This window comes from Ranitomeya imitator, chromosome 1 (genome assembly GCF_032444005.1).
Source record: "Ranitomeya imitator isolate aRanImi1 chromosome 1, aRanImi1.pri, whole genome shotgun sequence".
Taxonomy (NCBI): domain Eukaryota; kingdom Metazoa; phylum Chordata; class Amphibia; order Anura; family Dendrobatidae; genus Ranitomeya; species Ranitomeya imitator.
The window spans coordinates 274381331-274400357 of NC_091282.1; the positions used below are offsets into that span (position 1 = coordinate 274381331).

Consider the following 19027-nt stretch of genomic DNA (forward strand, 5'->3'; position numbering starts at 1 on the left):
TAGCCTAATGCTGATCTACGTGGACAAAGTCAACAAAAAATGATAGTTTATTGGGGGAAATTTAAAAGATTGTTTAGAATGACTGATGACAGGCATCTGGAAAGGAGACATATGTGTTGAAAAATGTCAAAGCCTAGCATGCTATTTCTTTGAAGGAATGTTCCCAGAATATTTCCAGAACATCCACAGAAAGAGTTTTAATCTTTTATCCAGCATCATTGAACATGCCAACAGTCAATATAGACTAAACTTTGTACCACTTCATTGCCATTAAGCTATCAAACTTTGTATATGTCATATGTATGGCTACCTTAAAGGGATTCTGTCACCCGAGAAACACTATTTAATTCAACCACATAGTCAAACAAGGGGAATTTAGTACCTATAAAAATAATTTATTAGTTTTAATAAGTGTTGCCATTGATGTGCATAAATGACAGTTTGTCCGATATACAAACTATTCAAAAAATATGGCCAAAACCTGTTTCATATAAACCCCAATCAAAAGACTAATTGACACTCTGTATGGTAAGAGAAAAAAATATTTTTCCCAGGCATGCATGTTTTATCTAAAGTCAACTTAAGAGTGTCAATATGCACACTGTCAGGATTCTTCGCTATTTGCATGCCTGAGCGAACGTCACATGATCACAAGTTTACAATTTATCAATTTGCAGTCCCATGCCAAATAGATAAGTTAGTCGACACCTGACTATGAATCATATATGAGCCGTTACTCAACAACTGCTTCAGCAGGCAAACAGAATCCTAACAGTGTGCATTTTTCACAATTTTAGGATTCAGCAAAATGGAGTCAGAATGACAGCAGAATAATATGACTAGACTGGAAAGCCTCTTTTAACCCATTATCTACCAATGTCCTTTTTTTTTGGACGCCTAATCTTTAGCTTCTAGCAACTAAGATTTTATAATTTTGATAATTAGGTCCAATTTTTTGTGTTGTGGTTGTAAAATGAATGTTTTCAAAATAGGAAATCATGTCATTGTCATTTTTAATTGAATATTGGGACGCCCTTTTCTGAAAAATCCGTGCTTGTAAACATTTTATTTTGCCAAGTAATGAAGTGTGTCATAGCAATCTGTATTTAGGAAACTCTCTAGTCGAATATGTCAGAAGTGTAATCCATTAGGTTTTTCAATGGAAGGGAGTGCATTTATTGGTTGACATTAAACCGCACGCCATACAATTCCATGCATTGGGGACATACAGTAGGCATACATGTCAGAACAGGATTTGAACATGTATAGTTAACCAAACATGAAGAGAAACTGAGATCTAAACTGAGTCTAATGGTGTTAAAGAGATTACATATCCACAAGATGGTAACGGGGAGACAGAAAAACATGTATGAAAGCATTTCTACCATGTGCAGCATATTATGTTTTATCACAATTGCAGAAGCCACAACAAAGACTACAATACGATAATGGTGCCACATTCTGTTGCTCATTTCCATTGCTCTTTGTATTCAATATCTATAAATGCTTTATATTCAATATCTGAAGTGAATGTGGAACACCTTGTAGAGATGCGTCTTTACTCCAAGATTAAGCTATCTCTGCTGTTCATCAATGACAAGGAAACCGAATGAAATCCACTGTGATTCAGCGTTGTTACCCAACAAAACATAAAACTGTCCAATGTGGTGTGTATTTTTTATAGGCACTTAATGAAAACAATCATTCTGCACTTGCTAATTATCTTTTTCTCTCGCTAAGCTAATTACACTATTTGGGTACTTTGAATAAACTTGGAGTATCATTAGTGTTACTGCCGCCATTGTCTTCTCTTTCTACAGAACAAGGGTAGAAGCAATCATATAGAGCTAATGAATCTTCTCAGTCTTCCTGTTTGCAAACAAATGACAATCTCAGGATAGCAATTGAGAGAATGGTTAAGTCACCAAGAATAATGTCTCAAGTAATGAAAAAGGCCAGGATACTTAAGTACTTTATTCAGCGCTGGTAGAAAATGCTAAATGATGGTGGAGTGTAAACCGAGCAGAGATTGTCATAATAGGGCACACAGTGTGAATTTAATCTAAAAGTTACATTTATTATTTTCCAGTTGCTGGCTGTCTCTTGAGAAAGGAGCAATTTGGGCATTTGTGGCGCCTGCATTATTTGTCATAGTGGTAAGTAATATATTCTAAGTTTATTACATTAATGATTTAGTTACACAGCTTTTCTGCATTTTTATTATTAATGTTATCAGGGTTTATTTTACAAGTTTTTATATATATCTTAATATATACTGTAAAATAACGCTTACTGCGTGTCTTAGGAGACACTCGCTTGGCACGGGATTCAAACACTCAGGCACGGTTTTCCACTTAAAGGGACACTGTCACCTGAATTTGGAGGGAACAATCTTCAGCCATGGAGGCGGGGTTTTTGGGATTTTGATTCATCCTTTCCTTACCCGCTGGCTGCATGCTGGCTGCAATATTGGATTGAAGTTCATTCTCTGTCCTTCATAGTACATGCCTGGGCAAGGCAAGATTGCCTTGCGCAGGCGTGTACTACGGAGGACAGAGAATGAACTTCAATCCAATATTGCAGCCAGCATGCAGCCAGCGGGTAAGGAAAGGGTGAATCAAAAACCCAAAAACCCCGCCTCCATGGCTGAAGATTGTTCCCTCCAAATTCAGGTGACAGTGTCCCTTTAAAACAGTCTATGTGGTTTATTTTCTCCATAAACCATTGAAACATGAACAAAAGGCAAACAGTCTTACATCAGACAGATTAATCCTCAATGTCTATAGTAGAGCTCCTCTCTCTCAGGTCTGTGGGCACACAGGCTGTGCCATGTCCAGCACGCAGGCTCTATAGCCTAAACACAGTCTCTCTGTGTGCTGTTCAGGACGTCTGTCCCCACTTGGAACCATCCAACACACAGGACACTCTGTAGTGTCCAGCTTGGACACATGGAAATCTGTCTACACTGACAGACTCCCAAAAACTCACTCTCATGTGCCAAACACAACTCCATTAGGTAGCCTGCAACCACACCCACAGGTGAAGAAACATTACATGCACTGGTCACATGATGATGTCATCACTGCAGGTCCTTAAACTCCTGCAGGGAAAGGGGGTACAGTGAGCACCCCTCTGAGAGTGAGGTATATCGGTAGCCAGACTGTTATGATCCGGTGACCTTGGAGCTGCATGAGAACTTCCACTGGAGAAAGTGGCCACTATATTGACCGCAAACCTGAACTTAACACCGCAACTAGAAGTAGCCGTGGAGTGTGCCTAATACACCTAGACACCTTGTCACAGCCAGAGGACTAAATACCCCTAAAGATGGAAATCGGAATACTGTCTTGCCTCAGAGAAAATCCCCAAAAGATAGACAGCCCCCCACAAATATTGGCGGTGAGTCGGAGAGGAAAAAACATACACAGGCAGAAAAAACAGGATTTAGCACAGGAGGCCACTCTAGCTAGATAGGACAGGATAGGACAGAGTTCTGTGCGGTAAGTATTAAAACCCTTCAAAAACTCCACAGCAGAATATACCAAAAAACTTCCTACATCTAACTAAAGATGTAGGAGCGTATATCTGCCACTCCAGTGAAACCAACCAGACTGAGAAAACACAGACACAGTCTAATCTGGACAAAAGAAAAACAAACAAACAGTACTGAAAATAAGCACACTGCATGTGTGCCACAGGAAAAGAAACAGACACTTATCTTTGCTGAACTGGCAGATAAGCAGGAGAGGCCAGGCAGAGATCCAACACTTCCAGAGAAACATTGACAACTGGCAAGGGCTAAAGGATCCTGCACACTTAAATATCCCAGTCACAATTGTAATTATCCGATACACCTGGCCAGGACTGCGAGTCAGAGACAACTGCATTCCCACCAACAACCACTGGAGGGAACCCAAAAGCAGAATTCACAACAGTGCCCCCCCCCCTTGAGGAGGGGTAACCGAACCCTCACCAGGACCCCCAGGATGATCAGGATGAGCCAGATGAAAGGCACGGACCAAATCAGCAGCATGGACATCAGAGGCAAAAACCCAGGAATTATCCTCCTGGCCATAACCCTTCCATTTGACCAGGTACTGAAGCTTCCGCCTCGAAAAACGGGAATCCAAAATCTTCTCAACAACATATTCCAACTCCCCATCAACCAACACAGGGGCCGGAGGATCAGCAGAGGGAACCACGGGTGTTATGATCAGGTGGCCTTGGAGCAGCATGAAATGACCTTCGCTGGAGCAGTGGTAACTAGAGTTGAGCGACCTTGACCTTTTTAGAGTCGAGCCGGGTTTCGCGAAACCCGACTATCTCAAAAGTCGGGTCGAGTGAAATCGGCCGATTATGACGTAAAGTCGGGATCGACCGAAACACGAAACCCAATGCAAGTCAATGGGGCAGCATAGTCGGCAGTGAGTGAGGGCCAGGAAAACACCTAGAGTGCCCATTTTAATGTCAAAACCATCCATTCTTCTTAATGAAGCTTGTCAAGCGTAATTTACCTTATAATAATTGGAAGGCATTTGAAATTGGGGGTCATTTGGCTAAAGTTGTGGTGGGTAGGGCTGGTTCAAGTAATTAGTGGGCCCAGGAAATCTGGACCACGTCACGGCAGTGGAGCAGGGAGAGGTAAGTATTTCAACTTTGCAAATGCTGTGAACCTGAGCAAGCAGGGGGGGCCCACTCGTTGGCATTGGCACTGGCACAGGGCCCCTCAAAGTACAGCGGTGTGTTTGCACGGCGGGGGCGCCTCCCACCGGCAGCAACACTTTTGCGTACTATGAGAGGCCCTGTGCCAGTGACGTCGCCAACTAGTATTCCTCCCCCCACCTGATGAAGGAACCTGCACTTTCATCTGCACCTTCCTCTTTGTCCCCGTGTAAGGTGGTATGGTATGCGGGAAGAGCAACCTGACTTTCAGCAGGGTCACAATGTTGTTGTGTAGCGTGCACGGGGAATGTTGCGTTATGGGTCAATGTACCAGCAGACTCATCTATCACTGGCTGGGCAATGGGCAGGATGAGGAGGAAACACAGATATAGGCCCAAATAATAAAGTGGGCTAAATGCAGTTCAAAATTGGTAACACAGGAATAACCAGGGGGCATTGCAGTGGAGGACAACTGGAATGAGAGGCTGACACAGAGAGTAGGCCCAAATCAGTAAGTAGTCGAAATGCAGTTCAAAATTGGCAACCGTAGTAAACAGGCGGCACAGCTTTGTTCAGTGGAGGAGAACAGCAAGGAGTGGCAGACACCGATAGTAGGCCCCAACCCAACTAGTAGGCCAAATGCAGTCTAACATTAACAACTACTTAACGAGCGCCTGAAAACGGAATTTCAGGACAGGAAACCAGGAGAACAGCAAGGAGCGGCAGACACTGTTAGTAGGCCCCAAACCAACTAGTACGCCAAATGCAGTTGTTCCATTTAACCACAATTTAACGAGAGCCTGAAGATAGAAGCTCAGGAAAGGCAACCTGGAGAACACCTTGGAGTGGAACACACCATCTCTCTCCACCCCATACCCATTTTGTAGGCCTAATGCTGTGTAGTTTTCTACAACTACTAAACGAGAGTCGGAAGACCGAAGCAATGGCAAGGCAACCTGGGGAACACCTTGGAGTGTAACACACCATCTCTCTCCACCCGATACCCATTTTGTAGGCCTAATGCAGTGTAGTTTTCTACAACTACTAAACGAGAGTCGGAAGACCGAAGCAATGGCAAGGCAACCTGGGGAACACCTTGGAGTGTAACACACCATCTCTCTCCACCCGATACCCATTTTGTAGGCCTAATGCAGTGTAGTTTTCTACAACTACTAAACGAGAGTCGGAAGATCGAAGCAATGGCGAGGAAACCTGGAGAACACCTTGGAGTGTAACACACCATCTCTCTCCACCCCATACCCATTTTGTAGGCCTAATGCTGTGTAGTTTTCTACAACTACTAAACGAGAGTCGGAAGACCGAAGCAATGGTGAGGCAACCTGGGGAACACCTTGGAGTGTAATACACCATCTCTCTCCACCCGATACCCATTTTGTAGGCCTAATGCAGTGCAGTTTTCTACAACTACTAAACGAGAGTCGGAAGACCGAAGCAATGGCAAGGCAACCTGGGGAACACCTTGGAGTGTAACACACCATCTCTCTCCACCCGATACCCATTTTGTAGGCCTAATGCAGTGTAGTTTTCTACAACTACTAAACGAGAGTCGGAAGATCGAAGCAATGGCGAGGAAACCTGGAGAACACCTTGGAGTGTAACACACCATCTCTCTCCACCCCATACCCATTTTGTAGGCCTAATGCTGTGTAGTTTTCTACAACTACTAAACGAGAGTCGGAAGACTGAAGCAATGGCAAGGCAACCTGGGGAACACCTTGGAGTGTAACACACCATCTCTCTCCACCCCATACCCATTTTGTAGGCCTAATGCAGTGTAGTTTTCTACAACTACTAAACGAGAGTCGGAAGACCGAAGCAATGGCAAGGCAACCTGGGGAACACCTTGGAGTGTAACACACCATCTCTCTCCACCCGATACCCATTTTGTAGGCCTAATGCAGTGTAGTTTTCTACAACTACTAAACGAGAGTCGGAAGACTGAAGCAATGGCAAGGCAACCTGGGGAACACCTTGGAGTGTAACACACCATCTCTCTCCACCCGATACCCATTTTGTAGGCCTAATGCAGTGTAGTTTCCTACAACTACTAAACGAGAGTCGGAAGATCGAAGCAATGGCGAGGAAACCTGGAGAACACCTTGGAGTGTAACACACCATCTCTCTCCACCCCATACCCATTTTGTAGGCCTAATGCAGCCTACTTTCCGACAACTACTAAACGAGAGCATGAAGATCGAAGCTCAGGAAAGGCAACCTGGGGAACACCTTGGAGTGTAACACACCCTCTCTCTACACCACGGAAGGGCTGATTCTTAGGAAGGAAGGCTGTCGGAAAGAAGCAGGGCGCGTCCGAGGGTGATTATATTCTTATTAGGTATATACTCACCCTCGGACGCGCCCTGCTTCTTTATTTGTAATGAATGTTTATTTGCAATGTGGTTTTGACTTGGCAATAATATAAAGAAGACGCGACAGGACAACACTCGGTGGATGCCATATCTGTGTTTTAAATTGAAAAAACTTTCAGTTAACTACTTGCAGGAGAAAGTTATTGTAGCTGGTGGCCATTTTTAGTACTGTACCAGATTTTTGTTGTATGTGTTTGTTTTTAATGTTACAATGTCTGCATTTGATATCTCTCCAGTATTTTCTTTTTTATAAGCAAAATACTTATTTTTATATTTTCTGATGTTGGTTCAAGGGGTACACGGGCAGCAGTAGACAGGTCAGTGGAGGCCTAGTGGAAGGAGGGACCGCAGACAGGCTTCGAAGCCCTAACATAATAAATTGGGCTGGCTGTAGGCAATTTAAAATTGGTTCCAGGGGAACCTGGGCAGCAGTGGACAGGTCAGTGGAGGCCTAGTGGAAGGAGTGACCGCAGACAGGCTTCGAAGGCCTAACATAAGAAAAATGTCAATACAATGGTATTGACAGTGCCAGGCATTGAAGGATGTCAGCGCATAGACTAAACATTGGTGGAGCTGTGAGAGAAAATTTTGCAAGTGGTAGAGCACTGTTTGACCTGGGGGGGGGACTGTCTTGTGGCCGGCGGTACAGGCCCAGGGCCCCTCATATTACAACGGTGTGTCTGACGTTGGGTGCGCACCACCACCGCCAGACACTTTATTGTACTATGAGGGACCTAGTGGCAGTGCCGTCGACCAAAAGCGGGCACACCCACCTCTTCAGACAAACAGTACTCTCACGGGTGCTGGCGCCAAGTGGCGATACCACGGCCCCGTGTGGGGACTTTGGCCATTTAGGGAGGTGTTAACATGTCGGATGCTGGACAATCAGGTGCTGCAAATTACGAGATTGGAAAAGTCGTTCAGAACAGTCCACAGGCAAGACCTTTACATAGGAAAGCTAGGTGTCAGCCGGGCAAGGTGGGGCAAAAGATTTCGAAATCCAGTTGTGGTTCATTTTAATGAAGGTTAGATCATCTACATTTTGGGTAGCCAGACGAGTCCTTTTTTCTGTTAGTATTGAACCTGCAGCACTGAATACTCTTTCTGATAGGACACTAGCTGCCGGGCAAGCAAGCTCCTGCAATGCATATTCTGCCAATTCTGGCCAGGTGTCTAATTTTGATGCCCAGTAATCAAATGGGAATGACGGTTGAGGGAGAACGTCGATTAGGGATGAAAAATAGTTAGTAACCATACTGGACAAATGTTGTCTCCTGTCACTTTGAATTGATGCTGCAGTACCTGTCCTGTCTGCGGTCATAGCAAAATCACTCCACAACCTGGTCAGAAAACCCCTCTGGCCAACGACACTTCTGATTTCTGCCCCTCTAACACCTCTGGTCTGCTGGCCCCTGCAGCTCGTGTTAGAACGATCACGGGCGCTGTGTGCAGAGAATGCCAGAAGCAAACGGTCAACAAGAGTTGATTGTTTGGTTGCTAATATTAGTTCCAAGTTCTCATGTGGCATTATATTTTGCAATTTGCCTTTATAGCGAGGATCAAGGAGGCAGGCCAACCAGCAATCGTCATCGTTCATCATTTTTGTTATGCGTGTGTCCCTTTTGAGGATACGTAAGGCATAATCCGCCATGTGGGCCAAAGTTCCAGTTCTCAAATCTGTGGTTGTGCTTGGTTGAGGGGCAGTTTCAGGCAAATCCACGTCACTTGTGTCCCTCCAAAAACCAGAACCCGGCCTTGCCGCGCCAACAATTTCCACTGGCCCAAGAAAAGCTTCCTCATTAAAAATATAATCATCCCCATCATCCTCCTCGTCCTTCTCCTCCTCTTCGCCCGCTACCTCGTCCTGTACACTGCCCTGGCCAGACAATGGCTGACTGTCATCAAGGCTTTCCTCTTCCTCAGCTGCAGACGCCTGATCCTTTATGTGCGTCAAACTTTGCATCAGCAGACGCATTAGGGGGATGCTCATGCTTATTATGGCGTTGTCTGCACTAACCAGCCGTGTGCATTCCTCAAAACACTGAAGGACTTGACACATGTCTTGAATCTTCGACCACTGCACACCTGACAACTCCATGTCTGCCATCCTACTGCCTGCCCGTGTATGTGTATCCTCCCACAAAAACATAACAGCCCGCCTCTGTTCACACAGTCTCTGAAGCATGTGCAGTGTTGAGTTCCACCTTGTTGCAACGTCTATGATTAGGCGATGCTGGGGAAGGTTCAAAGAACGCTGATAGGTCTGCATACGGCTGGAGTGTACGGGCGAACGGCGGATATGTGAGCAAAGTCCACGCACTTTGAGGAGCAGGTCGGATAACCCCGGATAACTTTTCAGGAAGCACTGCACCACCAGGTTTAAGGTGTGAGCCAGGCAAGGAATGTGTTTCAGTTGGGAAATGGAGATGGCAGCCATGAAATTCCTTCCGTTATCACTCACTACCTTGCCTGCCTCAAGATCTACAGTGCCCAGCCACGACTGCGTTTCTTTCTGCAAGAACTCGGACAGAACTTCAGCGGTGTGTCTGTTGTCGCCCAAACACTTCATAGCCAATACAGCCTGCTGACGTTTGCCAGTAGCTGCCCCATAATGGGAGACCTGGTGTGCAACAGTGGCAGCTGCGGATGGAGTGGTTGTGCGACTGCGGTCTGTGGACGAGGTCTCGCTTCTGCAGGAGGACGAGGAGGAGGAGGAGGGGGTGCGAATGGCTACAGCCAACTGTTTCCTAGACCGTGGGCTAGGCAGAACTGTCCCAAACTTGCTGTCCCCTGTGGACCCTGCATCCACCACATTTACCCAGTGTGCCGTGATGGACACGTAACGTCCCTGGCCATGCCTACTGGTCCATGCATCTGTTGTCAGGTGCACCTTTGTGCTCACAGATTGCCTGAGTGCATGGATGATGCGCTCTTTAACATGCTGGTGGAGGGCTGGGATGGCTTTTCTGGAAAAAAAGTGTCGACTGGGTAGCTCATAGCGTGGTACAGCGTAGTCCATCAGGGCTTTGAAAGCTTCGCTTTCAACTAACCGGTAGGGCATCATCTCTAACGAGATTAGTCTAGCTATGTGGGCGTTCAAACCCTGTGTACGCGGATGCGAGGCTAAGTACTTCCTTTTTCTAACCATAGTCTCATGTAGGGTGAGCTGGACTGGAGAGCTGGAGATCGTGGAACTAGCGGGGGTGCCGGTGGACATGGCAGACTGAGAGACGGTGGGAGATAGTGTTGTTGCCGCCGGTGCCCTAGATGCAGTGTTTCCTACTACGAAACTGGTGATTCCCTGACCCTGACTTCTTTGGCCTGGCAAAGAAACCTGCACAGATACTGCAGGTGGTGCAGAAAATGGTGGCCCTACACTGCCGGAAGGGATGTTGCGTTGATGACTAGCTTCATTGGCCGAGGGTGCTACAACCTTAAGGGACGTTTGGTAGTTAGTCCAAGCTTGCAAATGCATGGTGGTTAAATGTCTATGCATGCAACTTGTATTGAGACTTTTCAGATTCTGCCCTCTGCTTAAGGTAGTTGAACATTTTTGACAGATGACTTTGCGCTGATCAATTGGATGTTGTTTAAAAAAATGCCAGACTGCACTCTTTCTAGCATCGGATACCTTTTCAGGCATTGCAGACTGAGCTTTAACTGGATGGCCACGCTGTCCTCCAACAGGTTTTGACTTTGCCACGCGTTTTGGGCAAGATACGGGCCCGGCAGATGGAACCTGTTGCGATGTTGATGCCTGCTGCGGCCCCTCCTCCTCCGCTTCAGAACTGCTGCCGCCTGCACCCTGTTCCCCCAATGGCTGCCAATCGGGGTCAAGAACTGGGTCATCTATTACCTCTTCTTGTAGCTCGTGTGCAACTTCGTCTGTGTCACCTTGTCGGTCGGTGGTATAGCGTTCGTGATGGGGCAACATAGTCTCATCAGGGTCTGATTCTTGATCAGCACCCTGCGAGGGCAATGTTGTGGTCTGAGTCAAAGGACCAGCATAGTAGTCTGGCTGTGGCTGTGCATCAGTGCACTCCATGTCAGATTCAACTTGTAATGGGCATGGACTGTTAACTGCTTCACTTTCTAAGCCAGGGACGGTATGTGTAAAGAGCTCCATGCAGTAACCCGTTGTGTCGCCTGCTGCATTCTTCTCTGTTGTTGTTTTTGCTGAAGAGGACAAGGAAGCGACTTGTCCCTGACCGTGAACATCCACTAACGACGCGCTGCTTTTACTATTACCAGTTTCACGAGAGGAGGCAAAAGAGCTAGAGGCTGAGTCAGCAAGATAAGCCAAAACTTGCTCTTGCTGCTCCGGCTTTAAAAGCGGTTTTCCTACTCCCAGAAAAGGGAGCGTTCGAGGCCTTGTGTAGCCAGACGACGAACCTGGCTCCACAGCTCCAGACTTAGGTGCAATATTTTTTTTCCCACGACCACCTGATGCTCCACCACTACCACTACCCTCATTACCAGCTGACAATGAACGCCCCCGGCCACGACCTCTTCCACCAGACTTCCTCATTGTTTTAAAAACGTTGCCAAACTAATGGTATTTGTTGCAGTCACACAACTTACACGGTGAGCTATAACTTCAGTATGATTTAGCTACCCCTTTACAGGTGGGTGAGACCACAACGAAAATCAGGCACAATGTTACACACTCTGTTGTTGGTGGCAACAAATGAGAGAGATGCCACACATGCAGGACTGTCACTGAAGCGCAAATGTAAATATTAATCTCCCACTGATTTGTGTTTTTTTTTTTTTAAAAAGGAGACTTTAGAAAAAAAAAAAAAATGATTTTTTAAGGAAGAATTTATAAACCAAATAAAATGAAATGATTTTTTCAGGGAGAATTTAGAAAACAAATAAAACATAAAATAGCCTTTCTAGGGCCCAGTGAGTGAGAGAGGACGCACACAGGAGTCAGGAGTGGCACACAAGCCCAGAGGCCAATATTTATCTCCCACTGATTGATTTAGTGATTTTTTCAGGTAGATTTTGGAACCCAAATCAAGCAAAAAAATTAATAGGCTTTCTATGGCCCACAATTGGAGAGAGAGAGATGGCACACCCAGGAGTCAAGACTGGCACACAAGCAGAAAGGGCAATATTAATCTCCCACTGATTTGATTTTTTTTTTTTTCAGGGAGACTTTAGAAAAAAAAATACAAAAAAATGAATTTTTCAGGAAGAATTTAGAAACAAAATAAAATAAAATGATTGTTTCAGGGAGAATTTAGAAAACAAATAAAAAAAAATAGGCTTTGTAGGGCCCACTGAGTGAGAGAGGACGCACACAGGAGTCAGGAGTGGCACACAAGCCCAGAGGCCAATATTTATCTCCCACTGATTGATTTAGTGATTTTTTCAGGTAGATTTTGGAACCCAAATCAAGCAAAAAAATTAATAGGCTTTCTATGGCCCACAATTGGAGAGAGAGAGATAGCACACCCAGGAGTCAAGACTGGCACACAAGCAGAAAGGGCAATATTAATCTCCCACTGATTTGATTTTTTTTTTTTCAGGGAGACTTTAGAAAAAAAAAATACAAAAAAAATGATTTTTTTCAGGAATAATTTAGAAATTACATAAAAAGTGTGGACAAACAAACAAGATAGCTGTGCAGAAAGGAAGGAACAAGAGGATTTGTGCTTTGAAAAAAGCAGTTGGTTTGCACAGCGGCGTACACACAGCAATGCAGCTATCAGGGAGCCTTCTAGGGCATCCCAATGAGCTACAGCGCTGAGGGGAAAAAAAAAAATGTAGCTTCCACTGTCCCTGCACACCGAAGGTGGTGTTGGGCAGTGGAAATCGCTACAGCACAAGCGGTTTGGTGGTTAATGGACCCTGCCTAACGCTATCCCTGCTTCTGGCGAAGCGGCAGCAACCTCTCCCTAGGCTCAGATCAGCAGCAGTAACATGGCGGTCGGCGGGAACGCCCCTTTATAGCCCCTGTGACGCCGCGGACAGCAAGCCAATCACTGCAATGCCCTTCTCTAAGATGGTGGGGACCAGGACCTATGTCATCACGCTGCCCACACTCTGCGTTTACCTTCATTGGCTGAGAAATGGCGCTTTTCGCGTCATTGAAACGCGACTTTGGCGCGAAAGTCGCGTACCGCATGGCCGACCCCGCACAGGGGTCGGATCGGGTTTCATGAAACCCGACTTTGTCAAAAGTCGGCGACTTTTGAAAATGTTCGACCCGTTTCGCTCAACCCTAGTGGTAACTTTACTGACCGCAAACCCTGATCCTATCACCGCAACTAGAAGTAGCCGTGGGGTGTGCCTAACCAGACCTAGATACCTCGACACAGCCGGAGAACTAAATATCCCTAAAGATTGAAATAGGAAAACTCTCTTGCCTCAGAGTAGACCCTCAAAGGATAGGTAGCTCCCCACAAATAATGACTGTGAGTAGGAGAGGAAAAGACACACGCAGACAGAAAACAGGGATAAGCAAAGGAGGCCACTTCTACCTAGATAGAAAAGGATAGAACAGGATACTATGCGGTCAGCATAAAACACTACAAAATATCCACAGCAGAAAAATACAAAAACTCCACCACCTAACTAAAGATGTGGAGAGTATATCTGCGACTCCAGTGAATCCAACTAGACTGAGAAAAACATCAGGCACAGTCTAGCAGGAACAAAATAGAAACAAGATCAGCACAAAAAATAAACACACAGCCGTGTGTCTAAAAAAATGAAGCAAACACTTATCTTTGCTGAGATGGCAGCAAGCAGGAGAGGCCAGGCAGAGGACCAACACTTCCAAAGGAACATTGACTACTGGCAAGGACTAATGAATCCTGCACAGCTAAATACCCCAGTCCGAATTGCAATTAGCAGAAACACCTGTCCAAGACTGCTGCTCAGGTATAACTGCATTACCATCAACAACCACCGGAGGGAGCCCAAGAGCAGAATTCACAACAGTACCCCCCCTTGAGGAGGGGTCACCGAACCCTCACCAGAGCCCCCAGGCCATTCAGGACGAGCAAGATGAAAGGCACGAACCAAATCAGCGGCATGGACATCAGAGGCCGAAACCCAAGAATCATCCTCCTGGCCATAACCCTTCCATTTGACAAGGGACTGAAGCTTCCGCCTCGAAAAACGAGAATCCAAAATCTTCTCAACCACATATTTCAACTCCCAATCGACCAACACAGGGGACGGAGGATCAACAGAGGGAACAACGGGCTCCACATATTTCCGCAACAAAGATCTATGGAAGACATTACGGATAGCAAAAGAGGCCGGAAGCGCCAGGCGAAAAGACATCGGATTAATAATCTCAGAAATCCTATAAGGACCAATAAACCGAGGCTTAAACTTAGGAGAAGAAACCTTCATAGGAACATGACGGGAAGATAACCAAACCAGATCCCCAACCCGAAGCCGGGAACCAACACAGCGACGTCGGTTAGCAAAACGTTGAGCCTCCTCCTGAGACAACACCAAATTGTCCACCACCTGAGCCCAAATCTGCTGCAACCTGTCAACCACAGAATCCACACCAGGAAAGTCAGAAGACTCAACCTGCCCAGAAAAAAAACGAGGATGAAAACCAAAATTACAAAAAAAAGGCGAAACCAAAGTAGCCAAACTAGCCCAATTATTAAGGGCAAACTCGGCCAATGGCAAAAAAGCCACCCAATCATCCTGATCAGCAGACACAAAACATCTCAAATAAGTCTCCAAAGTCTGATTAGTACGCTCGGTTTCTGGCCATTTGTCTGAGGATGAAATGCAGAAGAAAAAGACAAATCAATGCCCAGCCTAGCACAAAAGGCCCGCCAAAACCTAGAAACAAACTGGGAACCTGTTATGGACCTGGTGGTTAGGAGCACCTGGAACGACCTGATGGTTAAACTAACACAGAACAAGCTCTGGGAAGTGGGAGCTCTGCTGACAGCAACCCCCAATCCTATCACACACACTAGAAATAGCCGTGGAGCGTACCTAACTCGGCCTAGACGCCTCTTCACAGCCTAAGAGCTAACTAGCCCTAGAGATAGAAAATAAAGCCTACCTTGCCTCAGAGAAATTCCCCAAAGGAAAAGGCAGCCCCCCACATATATTGACTGTGAGTTAAGATGAAAGTCACAAACACAGGAATGAAACAAGTTTCAGCAAAGGGAGGCCAGACTAACTAAACAGACTGAGGATAGGAAAGGTATCTTTGCGGTCAGCACAAAAAACTACAAAAGACCACGCAGAGTGTGCTAAAAGACCTCCGCACCGACTCACGGTGCGGAGGTGCCACTCTGCATTCCAGAGCTTCCAGCTAGCAAGGCAAAATCATGATAGCAAGCTGGACAAGAAAACAAAGAACAAATAATAAACTAGCAGGGACTTAGCTTCTGCTGGAGTAGACAGGTCACCCGAAAGATCCAAGAGCGAACTGAACCAGTACAAGAACATTGACAGCTGGCATGGAGTAACGATCTGAGTGGAGTTAAATAGAGCAGCCAGCCAACGAATACACTACGTCACCTGTGGAAGGAACCTCAGAAGCAGCAGCTCCACTCACAGCCACCAGAGGGAGTCCATGGACAGAACTCGCCGAAGTACCATTCATGACCACAGGAGGGAGTTCGATAACAGAATTCACAACAGTACCCCCCCTTGAGGAGGGGTCACCGAACCCTCACCAGAGCCCCCAGGCCGATTAGGACGAGCCAAATGAAAGGCATGAACTAGATCAGCACCGTGAACATCAGAGGCAAAAACCCAGGAATTATCTTCCTGACCATAACCCTTCCACTTGACCAGGTACTGGAGTTTCCGTCTCGAAATACGAGAATCCAAAATCTTTTCCACCACATACTCCAACTCCCCCTCGACCAACACCGGGGCAGGAGGATCAACGGAGGGAACCATAGGCGCCACGTATCTCCGCAATAACGACCCATGGAACACATTATGGATAGCAAAAGAAGCTGGAAGGGCCAAACAAAATGACACAGGATTGAGAACTTCAGAAATCTTATACGGACCAATGAAACGAGGCTTAAACTTAGGAGAAGAAACCTTCATAGGAACATAACGAGACGACAACCAAACCAAATCCCCAACATGAAGTCGGGGACCAACACAGCGCCGGCGGTTAGCAAAATGTTGAGCCTTCTCGTGGGACAATGTCAAATTGTCCACCACATGAGTCCAAATCTGCTGCAACCTGTCCACCACAGTATCCATACCAGGACAGTCCGAAGGCTCAACCTGCCCTGAAGAGAAACGAGGATGAAAACCAGAATTACAGAAAAACGGCGAAACCAAAGTAGCAGAGCTGGCCCGATTATTAAGGGCGAACTCAGCCAAAGGCAAGAAGGACACCCAATCATCCTGATCAGCAGAAACAAAGCATCTCAGATATGTTTCCAAAGTCTGATTAGTTCGTTCGGTTTGGCCATTTGTCTGAGGATGGAAAGCCGAAGAAAAAGACAAATCAATGCCCATCTTAGCACAAAAGGACCGCCAAAACCTCGAAACAAACTGGGAACCTTTGTCCGAGACGATGTTCTCCGGAATGCCATGCAAACGAACCACATGCTGGAAAAACAATGGCACCAAATCAGAGGAGGAAGGCAATTTAGACAAGTGTACCAAATGGACCATCTTAGAGAAGCGATCACAAACCACCCAAATGACCGACATCCTTTGAGAGACAGGGAGATCTGAAATAAAATCCATGGAAATATGCGTCCAGGGCCTCTTCGGGACCGGCAAGGGCAAAAGCAACCCACTGGCACGAGAACAGCAGGGCTTAGCCCGAGCACAAGTCCCACAGGACTGCACAAAAGAATGCACATCCCGTGACAAAGAAGGCCACCAAAAGGATCTAGCCACCAAATCTCTGGTACCAAAGATTCCAGGATGACCAGCCAACACCGAACAATGAACCTCAGAGATAACTCTACTAGTCCATCCATCAGGGACAAACAGTTTCTCCGCTGGACAACGGTCAGGTCTATCAGCCTGAAACTTCTGCAGCACCCGCCGCAAATCAGGGGAGATGGCAGACAAAATTACCCCCTCTTGGAGAATACCCGCCGGCTCAGGAACACCCGGAGAGTCAGGCACAAAACTCCTTGACAGGGCATCAGCCTTCACATTCTTAGAGCCCGGAAGGTACGAAACCACAAAATCAACGCGGGAGAAAAACAGCGACCATCGAGCCTGTCTAGGATTCAACCATTTGGCAGACTCGAGATATGTCAAATTCTTGTGATCCGTCAAAACCACCACGCGATGCTTGGCTCCTTCAAGCCAATGTCACCACTCCTTGAATGCCCACTTCATGGCCAACAACTCTCGATTGCCAACATCATAATTGCGCTCAGCAGGCGAGAACTTTCTAGAAAAGAAGGCACATTGTTTCATCACCGAGCCATCAGAACTTCTTTGCGACAAAACAGCCCCTGCTCCAATCTCAGAAGCATCAACCTCGACCTGAAACGGGAGCGAAACATCTGGCTGGCACAACACAGGGGCAGAAGAAAAACGACGCTTCAACTCCTGAAAAGCCTCTACAGTCGCAGAGGACCAATTGACCACATCAGCACCTTTCTTGGTCAAATCAGTCAACGGTTTAGCCACGCTACAAAAATTAGCGATGAAGCGACGGTAAAAATTAGCAAAGCCCAGGAACTTCTGCAGGCTCTTCACAGATGTCGGCTGAGTCCAATCATAAATGGCCTGAACTTTAACAGGGTCCATCTCGATAGTAGAAGGGGAAAAAATGAAACCCAAAAATGAAACCCTCTGAACTCCAAAGAGACACTTTGACCCCTTCACAAACAAGGAATTCGCACGAAGTACCTGGAACACCATTCTGACCTGCTTTACATGAGACTCCCAATCATCCGAAAAGACCAAAATATCATCCAAATATACAATCATGAATCTATCCAGCTACTCTCGGAAGATATCATGCATAAAGGACTGAAATACAGATGGAGCATTAGAAAGCCCGAATGGCATAACCAGCTACTCAAAATGGCCCTCGGGCGTATTAAATGCTGTTTTCCATTCATCGCCCTGTTTAATACGCACAAGATTATACGCCCCTCGAAGATCTATCTTGGTGAACCAACTAGCCCCCTTAAACCGAGCAAACAAATCAGACAGCAGCGGCAAAGGGTACTAAAATTTGACTGTGATCTTATTAAGAAGGCGGTAATCAATACAAGGTCCCAAAGAACCATCCTTCTTGGCCACAAAAAAGAAACCTGCTCCCAACGGTGATGACGACGGGCGAATATGACCTTTCTCCAAGGATTCCTTTATATAGCTCCGCATAGCGGCGTGCTCTGGCACAGATAAATTGAACAGTAGGAAACTTACTACTAGGAATCAAATTAATAGCACAATCGCAATCCCTATGAGGAGGTAGGGCACTGGATTTGGGCTCATCAAATACATCCCGGTAATCAGACAAAAATTCAGTGACTTCAGAAGGAGTGGAAGGCGAAATTGACAGCAAGGGAACATCACCATGTACCCCTTGACAACCCCAGCTGGACACAGACATAGATTTCCAATCCAATACTGGATTATGGACCTGTAGCCATGGCAACCCCAAAACGACCACATCATGCAGATTATGCAACACCAAAAAGCGAATATCCTCCTGATGTGCAGGAGCCATGCACATGGTCAATTGAGTCCAGTACTGAGGCTTATTCTTGGCCAAAGGCGTAGCATCAATTCCTCTCAATGGAATAGGATACTGCAAGGGCTCCAAGAAAAAAACACAGCGCCTGGCAAACTCCAAGTCCATCAAATTCAGGGCAGCGCCTGAATCCACAAATGCCATAACAGAATAGGACGACAAAGAGCAAATCAGAGTAACGGACAAAAGAAATTTAGACTGTACCGTACCAATGGTGGCAGACCTAGCGAACCGCTTAGTGCGCTTAGGACACTCGGAGAGAGCATGAGTGGAATCACCA

At 46.2% G+C, this 19027-nt stretch overlaps 1 protein-coding gene across 1 annotated transcript in view; it reads left to right on the forward strand.

Annotated features, from left to right (window-relative positions):
- The window catches only part of ADGRD1 (adhesion G protein-coupled receptor D1), a 1443566-nt gene that overhangs the window by 1101164 nt on the left and 323375 nt on the right, over positions 1-19027 (forward strand). Inside the window, exon 20 of the mRNA XM_069756056.1 lies at positions 2090-2156. Within this exon, the coding sequence (XP_069612157.1) occupies positions 2090-2156 (67 nt within the window). The remainder of the gene's footprint in view (positions 1-2089; positions 2157-19027) is intronic.